Below are 13,005 nucleotides of genomic sequence, written 5' to 3'. Positions count from 1 at the left end.
TTTTAGTGTTTGGGTCTAATTATTTGGAATTCAGCAGATTTGAGTCCGATTCCAATTTCAAAAATAAATAATTGTCTGGCTCTATAGTCTTCAAATCCAAAGTCTCTCTAAACTTATTTAAGACTTAGACCCAATAGCAATTTTAAATTCGTTTTAAATCTATTTTTATATTTATATGGACTCAATTTAGACTTACATATAACTCATAGTTCCGTTTTAGTACTAATGAAACCTTCAAATTTTAAAAAAAAAGTTGAAATATAAATAATTAAATCAAGACATATTTAGAACCTTAGACCCATCAGACCATACGGGTCTGAGTCATGGTTCTCCAGCCCTAAGGATCCATATTCAGATATAAATCCACAAAAAAATAACGGATTCGAAATTCGGGTCTAGCTAGGTTGACTTTGATTTTATCTACTATGATCTTCCCTAATCCGAATCATCCTCAATTAAAAAGTTAAGTTGACTTTGATTTTATCTTCTACAATTTGAAAATAACTCAAATTTCAAACTACTCCTAAATCCGAATTAGCTCTAACCCTAAATCAAACTTGATCCAAAATTAGACCATAAATCGACTCATACTTAAAAGTTCCTCTTGAATTCCCTTGAAAACAAAATTTGGTTAAAATATTATAAAAAATTTATGTCAAGTCAAAATTTAATTAAACGCATTCCGTTTGTGACCTAAAAGGGCATCGACTTTGAAGCAATCCAACCCTTAATAAATCACAACCTTGAACTAGTCTATGAAATGTCTCTAGAATCGACAATGAAACCATAATTATGTGACTATGAATTGATTTTGGTTCAAATCTAAGCTTAAATACAGGTTCGTTTCTGAATTTTCAGTGGCCCAAAGGCGAGATTAGAAATATAAACCCTTAAAAGCATCGCTAAAAATTTTCCATTACTATTCACATAATGTTTTTATCGTCCACGAAAAGCTATATTACTTTGTGATTCTTTTATTTATTGAATTAATTTTTTTTTTGTTTTTCACAACAAAATGTATATTTTCGTGGCAACATTATTATAATATGTTACTCACAAATTCTTAAATGAGACTGTCTCACCGCGATACATGCCTTGTACTTGGATTAAATAGTCCAATAATAGAAACTTTTAACTTACGAGCTTCTTGTTTTGAGATCGTCTCATCGTGAGACGATCTCATATAAGACGGACTGTTAATAATATAAGCAAAATTAAGATGGAGCAATATAACCTAAATCTTAAATACCGAGTACCAAGTTCTCCCAAATTGCAATCCATTTAATTCAATGAATCGTAAGCATAACATGCCAATAATATTCCACTATCACTCTTAATTCTTTAATTTTTTTATTTTTTTAATAATTCAATATAAATTTAAACCTATCGAATTTTAAAAATTACTTAAATAAGAATAGATTCAACCTAATCAGGACTGGAATTTAAAACTGATTTAACTCTTAAACGAACACCTATCTAACCCAAGTCAACATATAACCACCTGTATCGTGCAATTATAAGCTAGTTTAAGTACGTACTTTTCTGTGACATATTTTGAAGCAAATTATGATTGTTAGTAACAAAGTCTATGGGACTGACTGGTATGCCAAGATCATGCAAACGTTAAGTATTATTTTTAAAGGGTGTTGCTAAACTTCGCCACCCTTTTTATTTTTTCGCCACCCCCTCCAAATGAAATTACGAATTTACCCTTGATTTTTTGAAAATTACAATTTTGCCACTCATTTCAAATTTTTTATTTATAATAATAATAATAATAATAATAATAATAAAAACAACAATAATAAAATTAAATAATAATAATTATTATTCAAAAAAAAAAAAAAAAAAGTTGAGTCGCCCAATTTTAGGCGACTCAAATTTTTTTCTTTTTTAATAATAATAATAATAATAATAATAATAATAATACTAATAATAATAATTTATAAATTAATGTGGTCTATTAGCTCAGTTGGTTAGAGCGTTATACTATTAACGTGAAGGTCACAGGTTCAAGACCTGCACAAGCCATTATTTAATAATTATTAATTTTTTATCATATTTATAATAAAAAATTAATAATTATTAAATAATGGCTTGTTCAGGTCTCGAACCTGTGACCTTCACGTTATTAGTACAACACTCTAACCAACTTAGCTAATAAACCACATTAGTTTGTAAATTATTATTATTAGTATTATTATTATTATTATTATTATTATTATTATCCAAAAAGAAAAAAAAAAAAAAAAAAAATTGAGTCGCCCAATTTTGGGCGACTCTACTTTTTTTTTTTTTTTTTGAATAATAATTATTATTATTTAATTTTATTATTGTTGTTTTTATTATTATTATTATTGTTATTATTATTATTATTATTATTACTGTTATTATTATTATTAATTTTATTTATTATTATTATTTAATTTTATTATTGTTGTTTTTATTATTATTATTATTATTATTATTATTATTATAAATAAGAAATTTGTAAGGAGTGGCATTTTTGTAATTTTTTAAACTACAGGGGCAAATACGTAATTTTAGAGGGGGGTGGCGAAAAAATGAAAAGGGGTGGCGAACTTTAAGGATTGGGTTTTTAAAATATATTTTGAAATAAAATACTTACTTTATTCCTTTTATTTTTTGAATTGTTCATTTTGGCTATTCCCTTTTTGGAAATAGGTCCGACCACTTTTTAACTCTTGTAATATCATTTACACAATTTAATGTATCTCTTTATTTTGTATCAATTTTCATCTTCGCTTAAAAACACTCTATTTGTACAATGTTTTTTTCTTTTTAATATCTAAGGGATAGAGTAGTATACTAGTATAATTAATAAATACTTATTTTCTCCGTTCTATTATACTTGTTACATTTGAATTTTTATGCAACAAAAATTTGTTATTTTGATCATTTATACTTTAAATTATGCTTAACTAAAAATTATCAAAAGTTAATATCATGAAAATATGCGATTAGACGATTCATATAAGATCATACTTGACTATATTTTTCCTTACACATAGCCACAATATTTAAATAAGCTTAAATAATAAATAGTCTTGATAATCGCAATGAAGTAAATATTTTAAAATATATATAATTTATAAATAGTAGGTATTTAAAATAGGAAAAATTACCATGAAAAATACAATCTTTTGCTTATTTCCTTATAATAATACGAACTTAGATTAACCATGAATAATACCAACTGAAAGAGTTTTTTCTTAGAAAATCCTTAACATGTTAAAAATCAAAATATAAGTGATTATAAGACAAAAAAAATAGTAAATTAGTTAATAAGCTAAAGTTGATATTATTTAAAAAAAATAACCCCTAAATTAATATTATTCATAGTTAATCAATAATTAGTATTATTATAAGAAAATTAAAAAAAAATTATATTATTTACGATAATTTTTCCCTTAAAATAATTAAAGTCCAATCAAATTCTCAAAGTTCAAACATATCACAAGAATAGTAGTTGCGGACCACGTCGGAAATCAATAGTAGCCAGTTGGTGGCGTAACAAGTTGACTTTATATACAAAAATAAAAAATGTCAAAACTGTGCTACCTCTAAACGCGTCACCTAATACACCTTTTTTTCTCTCTAAAGTTTGGAGTCTAGACTTAATCATTTAATTTATCTTATTTTTTTTTTTATTTTAATCCGTCTTAATTAAATTTTCATAATTTTTTTAGATATAAGTTTATCATTTTTATTTTTTATATTTTCTTTTATTTTTAAATATCTCACTACTTAAACTTATTCTATATATTTGTAAGTCTTCGTATCAAAAGTCAATGCGATTAAATATAATATTTTTTTTCTAACTTGTTGCATTTGATGTTTTACGAAGTTCAACAAGTTATTTTGATTATATATTGAATTATATATAATTAAAAATTAAAAAAAGTTAATACCATAAAAATATCATGAAAATATAAAATTAGACCATTCAAACAAGATTCTATTTAATTATATTTTTACTTCAACATCAAACGCAATATATAAAATAAGGTGATCACAAATATTTTAAAATAGTGATCTTGGTAAGAAAAGTAAATACAGCTAAATAAATGGGACAAAAGAGTATATATTTCTATTATAAATATCACAAGGAGAAGTATTGTAATCATTATATATTTGGGTCGTTGTTACAAAGAAAATAATAAGAGTATATAATAATACAAATCTAGACAACCTAACCTTAGTACCTTACACATTCTTTTCAATTAGCAAGGTTTTTCCAATCATCTTCCATTTTCTCTAATCCTTGTAGGAAAAACCTACATAATAATAATTGGATAAGAAAAATACCAAAAATCAAAGCCAAAAACCCAGGAAATATTCATAATTATGTGTCCTTTAAGATTCATTTTGGTATTTTTCTCAGCAATTTTGGCTGGATTTTTGGCATGGAGATCATTTCGTTCTTCACCTGAGCTTCAATTTGGGATTTCTGATGATTTGGTTGGGGATAAAACATCATCATCCATTCATGATAAGCAAGAAAAAACATATAAAATGGTATAGATTCTCTTTCCTTTTTTGAATTAAATCCTTTTTCTGGGTAATTTTTAGTTGTTTTTGAAAATTAAAATTGTGGGTATTTTCAGATGATTCAAGATGGTTTCTGGGTATTTGTTGATATGGCTAGTGGAAGGTATTTATGGAGGAATTTGAAGGAGATGAAGACAGTGGAAAAGGCAAAAAGTTGTTGATAATTCTTCAAAGAAATTAAATGTTTTTCCTGATTATGAAAATCTTTGTGTTTTTTACTTTTTAGTTGCTAAAAATACTAAAATGTGTAAATTTTGTTGACTGATTTGTTGTTCTAATTTTAAGGTTAGGGATTTTCATGAGTCAAATAACTTTGTAATTTTAATTTGGGCATGATTTTTGCTCAAGAGATTAAACCCTTTTGGGCGTGTTTGGTAAATGACATTTTTGTTAGTTTATTTTGCTTAACTATTTTAAGTAAATTGGGCAATTGGCAATTGACTTTTGATTTTTTTTCGATTTTGTTATCAGTCAATAACAAAATCAATCAAATCAGGTCTAGTTTGTGAGAGCTTTTTAAATATAGTGTAGCAAATTCAAAGGAACAGATATAACATCAAACTTTTTCATGAATAGAACTTTTCTAGCGAGTTTCGGTCTTTCATTACCCCAAAAGATAACTAATAATGGTTGGGTTTTTCACCCTTTTGCAACTTCACAAATGCAAAGCAAAATCACTCATTCCTACAAATTATGGCAACTTTTGGCCAACATAATCTTGATTTTGCATATATCACAATTTTGGGAGAGAAGAATATCAGCACAACTGAACAAGACTTTGTCTTCTCAAAAGATGATCATTCTTTTACAAAGTATAAAAGCTTAATAAGACGATGAGACGGTTACACCAGAAGCATTTGCTGTTGGTGAAATGAAATTGAATCGTTGCTAACACGATATGTACAAACACATAAGCGATAATATACAAAGAAAGCAGACGTTTAGCTTAAATCGACCTGTAATTTAGCAGACATGTATAGGAGTGCGAGGAGTGCACCTTGAGGAAGTGGTGCGCAGCTCAAAAAATTGGATCCAACCCAGATGGCTACGACCACTAAAGAGACATTGCTGCTGCTATTTTTGCCGCACGCCCAACTTAAAACCGAGAGGCACAAGGAAAGCAGAACACCCCCTTTACCACCAAGAATCCAAGCAATCAAGTAACCGAATTTATACCCAGCGTCTAACTTTCCATCAAACCAAGCCATTAGGGTGCTAAACATGAGAGATAACTGGAAGCCGACTGTTTGCGCTAGGAATACGGAGAGAAAAGCAGATTGAAGAACTTCAGAAAACGGACCTCTTTCATCTTCTGCCATGTCTTCAGGTTCTTCGTCCGATTGTTCAAAAAAAGAAAATTTATCTCCTCCGTCGTTATATCGTTTGTGGTATCTATCATTTCGAATCTTTTGCTTGAGTTCATTCCATTTCTGCCTTCTTAATTCGTATTCATAATCAGAATAATCAAAAGTATTTCTTGTGATGGGTTCATCGTCATGTTTAAGCACCCTATCGTATTGAACCCTTGTTGCTTCATTCGATAAAACCTACGTTTTAAAGGAAGCAAAACCAAACTCCATAAACAAGAAACCTGACAAACTAAAACATGATATTCGAAATAGGGAATAACAGATGATCCTAATGAGAGATCACCGAGCTTTGCATTTGAAAATCAAATACTCGATACACAATCCACAGAGAAAAAGGACTTGCTCACTTGGTATGCAAGATGAATACATTTAAAAACTTCGCCGGCTTGTGAATCCTTGCTAACATCAGGATGCCACTGCGACCGCAGACAATACAGGCAGAGAACATTCATCAGTATCAAGTACCGTGAGAACCCACATCAAAACAAATGCATTTCATAACCACTTCAAGGCAACAACCAATGAACTAAATCAGCATGCAGCACATTCAAGTGATCGTTATGCATTAATTAACATCACATAAAGAATAAGGCGGTTCTAGACTAGAGCTTGAACTTTTGAATGACTAATGACACCATGCCCTCGTAACAGACAGTCAAAGTATCCACTCACAGTTGTCGATAGTCTAAGACTACCACACTACACCACAATGGATCCATATGAATACATAACATTCCATTACCCCCATGCTATTCGGTAGTCATTTAGAAAATGAGAATGGGAATGGGAAGCTGGATACTTGAAGGCGAGACTTGATTAGGAATTGATGGTTGAGATTTGATATATTTTATCTCATCTTTGTTAGGTTAAGGATGTGATAGATTGAAAATACATTTTAAAAGAGTTACAAATATGCCTTAATAATTATTTCATCATTTGTTTTCGATAACGGCAAAATAGTAATTATATGTGTCTCAAGTCCCAAGTCTGAAGTCTTTACTGACCCATCTAAGACATTTTTTGTAAGACTTAAGGTGTTTGGCATGACAAATGGAAATGTAATGCGACGTGAATGCATAACGAGAGATAAGGGTAATGTAAGTGTTATTATTATGAATTTTGGTATGAGGAGATGCAAGGGAATGAGAAGAAAGAGAGAGGAACAAAGAAAACAAATTGGTATCCAGTAAGAAATGAGTAGTAACAATTTGAAGGTAATATTACCCTTATGAAAGGGATTGGGTTAACCCAATCTCATAACAAACACTAACGGCAAGCATGCATACCTTGTAAATGGGGAGGAGAAAGTATGAGAAAAAAGTAAGGGGTGTTAGCTAGGGTTGTTCATAATCGAATAGTGAAAATCATAATCCGGTTCCGATCCAAAAAAAGGGATATTTGGAATGTAATGTTGACTTCACGTAATCTTGAAATTGAATGTAATGTTGAACATCAAAAGGGATTGAGGATGAGAAGTGGATTTTGTTGACTTCACCTTCACATTTCTAACAACTATTTTTTTCCGGTGTTTGAAGGAATCAATTGCTTATTCAACTCTTAATTAATTTTTCAGTTCTGGCTTTTGACAATTCACAATTGGATCATTCACTAATTCAACCAGTACACATTACAAATTCGCACCAAAGACTTTAAAGGAAACCCATTAAGTTCTGATGTGCATTTGTAAAATTTTATCATAGATAATCAGAATGAATTATCAAAGTAATCACAATCCCTTACTGTCCACCATACTTTTGAATAAAACACAACGCTTAGCCCTCTTATTTTAATTATGTTGTGTCTTAGCTGCTGCCTGCCGGTATTGACTAGCTCTAAGCTAAAAACAGCATGCAATCTATATATAAATTGTGTTTAGGAAATAAAAATAAAGTTCAAAGACATTCATCACTTAAAAAGTTTTTGTTAGGATAAAGATGACTGAAGTCAAATAGAATATTAGATTTTGTTAAGAGAGATTGATCAACTTTGTCAGCCAAAAGTCACAAATCTCTTTTGCAGTTTTTGGGCAACAAAAACCATTCAACCAACCCTAATTGGTTTTGACAACTATATAGTACAGGGGCGGATACAAAGGGGTGTCTTTGACATCACTTATATATGGGAAAAAAATCATAGTAATAAAGAGTAATGAGTTGGTAGATGGGTTGTCTTTTTACCAAGTGTTAAAAGTCATTTAAGTCCACGTTGTTCTCTTGGCTCCTCAATATCTTTCATCCTGTCCAAGCTCCAAACACAACAAAAATTGCCAAAGCCTTAATCTAAACCAGTGTCACATGATTTGCTAATTGCCTTGCAAACCGCGAATCGAAAAAAGCGAATTATGGTCGGTTTTAGGCTACTTTTGAACCATTTTGAGCGAATCGTGAACCCAAAAGGCAAACTAACTAGCGATTTATGTTTCACTAATCTAAATATTAACAATGTCAAACCAAGCTCAACAAGTTCCATTTTTTGGGGGGAATGAAATGAAATGGGAAGGAGAATGAAAGTGGATTGTAGTTTAAAGGATTTAATGACACAGTCACAGCTGTGAACAAGAATAGAATTTAGATTTTGGAGCAAGAAAAGCATAAGAGTTTAGGGTTTAAAGAAAGGATTTTTGATCTAGGGGAGAAAACATAAGTAGAGAAAGTAAAAGTGAATATTTCCCCTATATGCATAATTACTAATTTACCAAAACACTGGTCTATGTACCATATTACCGCTGATTGTACGTAGTCCTTCTCTGTTTACATGAATATTAAATTACTTATAACATCAATCTAACCAATCACTTAAACAAAGATAACTCCAATATAGACGACTGCGTGCTCATGTAACAAGAATGAAAGAAAACAAGATGAGATGGAGTATCTCGGTTCACAGATTTCTTGTTATGTGAGTCTCTTGCAAAATGAGTTCATGAGGCCTCCTTAACAAGAATGAAAGAAAACAAAATGAGAAAAACCATTTATCTACTTTTAATTGCTTATTTGAAATCAAGGGTTGTTCCTAAAAGGGTAAGGTTGTATACATGGACCTCCTTGACTGCACAAACAAAAACTACCTAAGACACCGGGTAAAATGCAACATTGTTGTCGTTCGGGTAAAACATCAAGGTATTATTATAGTATCTAGACTAGAAGTATTCTATAGCCATGCATTACCTCCATCTCATAATCACTAATAACTTGTCAAAAGTAGTGTCACATGATTGCTAATTGCTTCGCGAATCGCAAATCGAAAAGGCAAATTATCGTCGATTTTAGGGTGTTTTTGAATCATTTTGAGCAAATTGCGAATTCATCTTGCGAACTAACAAGTGAATTATATTTCACTTATTTAGAAGTTGCAAAGACAATCCATTGGGAATTAATTAATCTCTTCCTCCCAATTCCCATACTCCATAACTCCAATTAGAAGAACCCTAACACTTAGCTAGACTAAGTCAAACCTTGGTTTCACCAGGTCAACGCTCACAACAAAAAACATTGAAGTTCCATAACAAGTCCATCATTATTAATCAATTATATGCAAATACATTCATATGTTCCAAAGCTGAAAGGGAACCTCTTAATAGTAATATAGAAATTAATTATACAATTAAATCAACAAAAATAAACGTTACAAAAGAAAATTAAGTGGGTGTTGAAGAAGAAGGAAAAGGGATACCTTACGGGCAAGAAGACGATAAGCCTTTTTGATATCATCAGAAGAAGCAGAAGGGGAAATTCCTAAAACTGAGTAATGATTTTGCTGGTGCTTATTAGTAATTGATGAAACGCAGAAAATATCAGTCCTCCTCCGCCATCGCTTAAGTGGGCTCCACAGAAGCAATCCGCCGTATACGGTGGTTGAATTGGGAACAACAAACAGTTTCCCATTAAGCATTTCAAGTTCCAAATGGTAAACCAACAAATACAGTCTACAAGTACGAGTAGATTGTGTTGGGTATCTTGTTACATCAAAAAATGAAACATCTTCATCGAAGAAGTAAATGACTTGTTTGAGAAAACCCTAAATTACATAATTAATATATCTTAAGTCCAGCCCATTAAATATTGATATTTAATTATTGTATTTTTAATGTCTATTTATATTATTTTTAATGCTTACTTTCCGTATTCTTAATGCCTATTTATAATATCTTAGATGTCTACTTACATTATTCTTAATGTCTGCTTACAATATTTTACAAAATATATAATGAGCCGGTCCATTAGAGATGGTCTCTCAGAGAAACAGTCTCTCACAAGAATTTGTGAAAATTAAAAAAATGAGCCTTTTGAACAAAAATAGTCAAAATCCAAGCTTTAGACAAACTTTAATTCCAAAAATAAGCATCTATGACTCATAAGCTAGGTTCGGTATGTGTTCGCTGTTAGTAACAACGAACTTAGGAAGCAAGTTTAAAAAAATAGTCAAGCCTCTGTTCGCTGTTACTAACATCGAACAAAAATAGACCTGGTCAAAACAAGTCAAACCTCTGTTCTTTGTTACTAACAGCGAATAAAAGTTTGACTTGTTTTGACCAGTTCTGCTTTTGTACGCTGTTAGTAACAGCGAACAAAGATGTTGATTTTTTTGGACCAAAGTCTCTGTTCGCTGTTACTAACAATGCACAAACACTTGATTTAATTTCAGCCGCTGCCTTAATTCGCTGTTATTAACAGCGAGTATATACCAAATCTAGTTTTGGAGATAATAACGTTTATTTTGGGATTAAAGTTTTGCCTAAAATTTAAATTTTGACTATTTTCAAATGGCTAATTTTTTACAAATTTTCCAAAATTTGTAATAATTATTTGTTCGCAGTCCACAATTGATTTGGAATTTTGGGATTTGGCACCAGAAGAAGTCAAGAACTGTTTATCACTTTGTTGCCCATTTGTTACCAGAATTGTAATGTCTATGTAAATATCTATATTAGTGTAGAAACTCGTGCAATGCAAAATGTTTATAAATGTAAAAATATGATTTTCAAATAGGATTCGAATTTTGGGTTAGCTGGCATTTCAACAATTCTACTCTTGATAAATGTTGAAAGACTTCTTTTTCTTGCTCCAATTTTACAATTTATGATTTTCAAAACTATTATTACTCCCAACAATCGATAACTATACAACAAAAAATTTCAATACCTTATTACCCATTTTAGTTGCTGAACTATATTCCAAATTCCAGATGAAATGAAAAAATACGCTCAGAGATAATATACTTTATAAAAAAGTGAGAGAAATGAATAAATAAGATTAAGAGAAAGTTAAATGTACGAATTAAAATAAAATAAGACAAAATTAATAAAAAAAATTAAAAAGAAAAATAGAGCAAATTTCGTGTGAATAGATGATGTACATTTTTATTATATTTGCTATATTTGATTTTTTACGCAATTCAATATATTATTTTGATTATTTATATATTAAACTATAAACTATAAGCATCTAAAAATTATTAAAGTTTTTGTTAAAAAAAATTATTAAAAGTTAATTTATGAGAGTATTAGACGATTCAAACAAGATTCAAACAAATTTAAACGATGAATGATATATATAACCATAATGTATGCAAGTATTTCAGAACGAAGAGAGTATAACAATAGTATACTATGTATACGGAGCATACAAGTAAATAAAAATTAAGGGGTGTTAAGACTAAGCAAAATAAGCTTTATTTAAAAAAAAACTCAAAATAAGCTTGGAGGTAAAAAATAACCCTTTGTAATTAGTAAGGGCAGACAATTAGCAAACTGAGTCAAAGTGCATATTATTACTAACAACGCATAATTATTTAGTTAACTTTTGACTTGGTTTAATAAACACAAGTAGGCATAATTATTTAGTTAACTTTTGACTTGGTTTAATAAACACAAGTAGGCTATTAAACTTACCTCCAGTTCGTGTGAAAGACGTTTAATTTGGAAAACATTTTAATATAGAGCTTACTTTTGAAGTTTTTCGGTCTGTATTACAAGTAAGCCCATTTCTTTAAGTGATTACTTTAAAATTATAAGTAATCACTTTAAGGTTTAAAGTGATCACTTTAAAACTAAAGTCATCACTTTAAAAATAAATGTACATTAGGCCAATCCAATTAAAATGGCCTTACCATGAAACCTTGTCATATGAGAATTTGTGGAAGTTTTTTATAAAAAAAAAAAAAAAGCTTATTTTATAGATTTTTTAGCCTGTTTTCAGCGAAGTATAACAAGGGTTGGCGCAGGCGGGGGCCTAGGTTGAATGAAATGATGAAGGGGCAATTCACAACATATCAGAATGAAAACAATAATCTACTCTCTTATTTGAAAGTATTGTCCACATTATCGAATCTCGTCTCAGATAGATAGAGCAAGTATCACTCTCTACTCAAAAAATATCACTTCCATGCAATTCACTGCTCATTCCTTAACATGGAAAATGAAAAATGTTGACTCCATCTGAGATGAGACTCGATAATGTGTATAATACTTTCAAATAATGTGGATAATACTTTCAAGTGTCCAGTGTTAGTGCCTTTCCTCATCTATGTTTAAATTGGTTTTGATCTCTTATTGATAAGATTATCAAGTAATTTGTTCAATGTCTCATATCCGCCATTTACAACTGAGATACACTTATTAGCTTGGGGCAAACATTTCTGCAGGTCTATATTCTATATCTGAGCTAAATTGAGCAGTACTTCTCTCCATACTTAATACAATAAACATCCAATATATACTCCACTAGTAAATTTCTTTGATCAATCCTATTGACAATTAAGACTACCCATCTCTAGATGTAAGCATGTTCATTTTCCCTAAAACTTCAAGGCACAGATGCGAAAATGATTCCCCAATCTATGCAAAACACGAACCGCAGCAACTTTAGCTCTAGCATATATTCCTACTTCAGAAAAAGTTGCAACAACAGGCAAATGCAAGAATCAAGTATATACATATGCAAAGCTTATCCAATTGATTACAAATTTAGAGTGGATTTTTCCTTCTCATAGATCTCAGACCTTCACCAAATTCATTCAATCCATTCTCACCTAGCACTAAATTTACCTCCTCTACACAAATCGG

The 13,005-nt window shown here is 30.2% G+C and overlaps 2 protein-coding genes across 2 annotated transcripts; one reads left to right on the top strand and one right to left on the bottom strand.

The window, feature by feature from the left end:
• Positions 1-4,154: 4,154 nt before the first annotated feature.
• Positions 4,155-5,199, top strand: LOC130821643 (uncharacterized). The gene is made up of 2 exons (XM_057687434.1): positions 4,155-4,539; positions 4,629-5,199. Exons 1-2 carry the CDS (start codon positions 4,369-4,371, stop codon positions 4,731-4,733), a joined length of 276 nt encoding a protein of 91 aa, XP_057543417.1. The 5' UTR covers positions 4,155-4,368; the 3' UTR covers positions 4,734-5,199.
• Positions 5,200-5,329: 130 nt separating this feature from the next.
• On the bottom strand, positions 5,330-12,630 carry LOC130810680 (uncharacterized). Its single transcript, XM_057676821.1, has 6 exons — positions 12,575-12,630; positions 11,084-11,108; positions 10,447-10,602; positions 9,615-9,959; positions 6,290-6,358; positions 5,330-6,119 (listed from the first exon to the last, which is right to left on the bottom strand). The coding sequence occupies exons 1-6, from the start codon at positions 12,628-12,630 to the stop codon at positions 5,514-5,516; spliced, it is 1,257 nt and encodes a 418-aa protein (XP_057532804.1). The 3' UTR covers positions 5,330-5,513.
• Positions 12,631-13,005: the final 375 nt, after the last annotated feature.

The sequence above is a fragment of the Amaranthus tricolor genome, chromosome 1, assembly GCF_026212465.1.
Source record: "Amaranthus tricolor cultivar Red isolate AtriRed21 chromosome 1, ASM2621246v1, whole genome shotgun sequence".
NCBI classification, from domain to species: domain Eukaryota; kingdom Viridiplantae; phylum Streptophyta; class Magnoliopsida; order Caryophyllales; family Amaranthaceae; genus Amaranthus; species Amaranthus tricolor.
Note: the sequence above shows the minus strand (reverse complement) of the source record. Positions and strands in the feature narration are given on the sequence as shown.

What these genes read in the sequence shown, in the direction of transcription:
- LOC130810680 (XM_057676821.1), bottom strand. Translation starts at nt 12,630, where the DNA reads ATGGAGAGAAGTACTGCTCAATTTAGCTCAGATATAGAATATAGACCT. An exon ending in GAATATAGACCTGCAGAAAT is followed by an intron (nt 11,109 to 12,574) that starts GTTTGCCCCAAG and finishes TTTGGAATATAG; the next exon opens with TTCAGCAACTAAAATGGGTA. An exon ending in CAACTAAAATGGGTAATAAG is followed by an intron (nt 10,603 to 11,083) that starts GTATTGAAATTT and finishes TGTTAATAACAG; the next exon opens with CGAATTAAGGCAGCGGCTGA.
- LOC130821643 (XM_057687434.1), top strand. Translation starts at nt 4,369, where the DNA reads ATGTGTCCTTTAAGATTCATTTTGGTATTTTTCTCAGCAATTTTGGCT. An exon ending in AAGAAAAAACATATAAAATG is followed by an intron (nt 4,540 to 4,628) that starts GTATAGATTCTC and finishes GGGTATTTTCAG; the next exon opens with ATGATTCAAGATGGTTTCTG.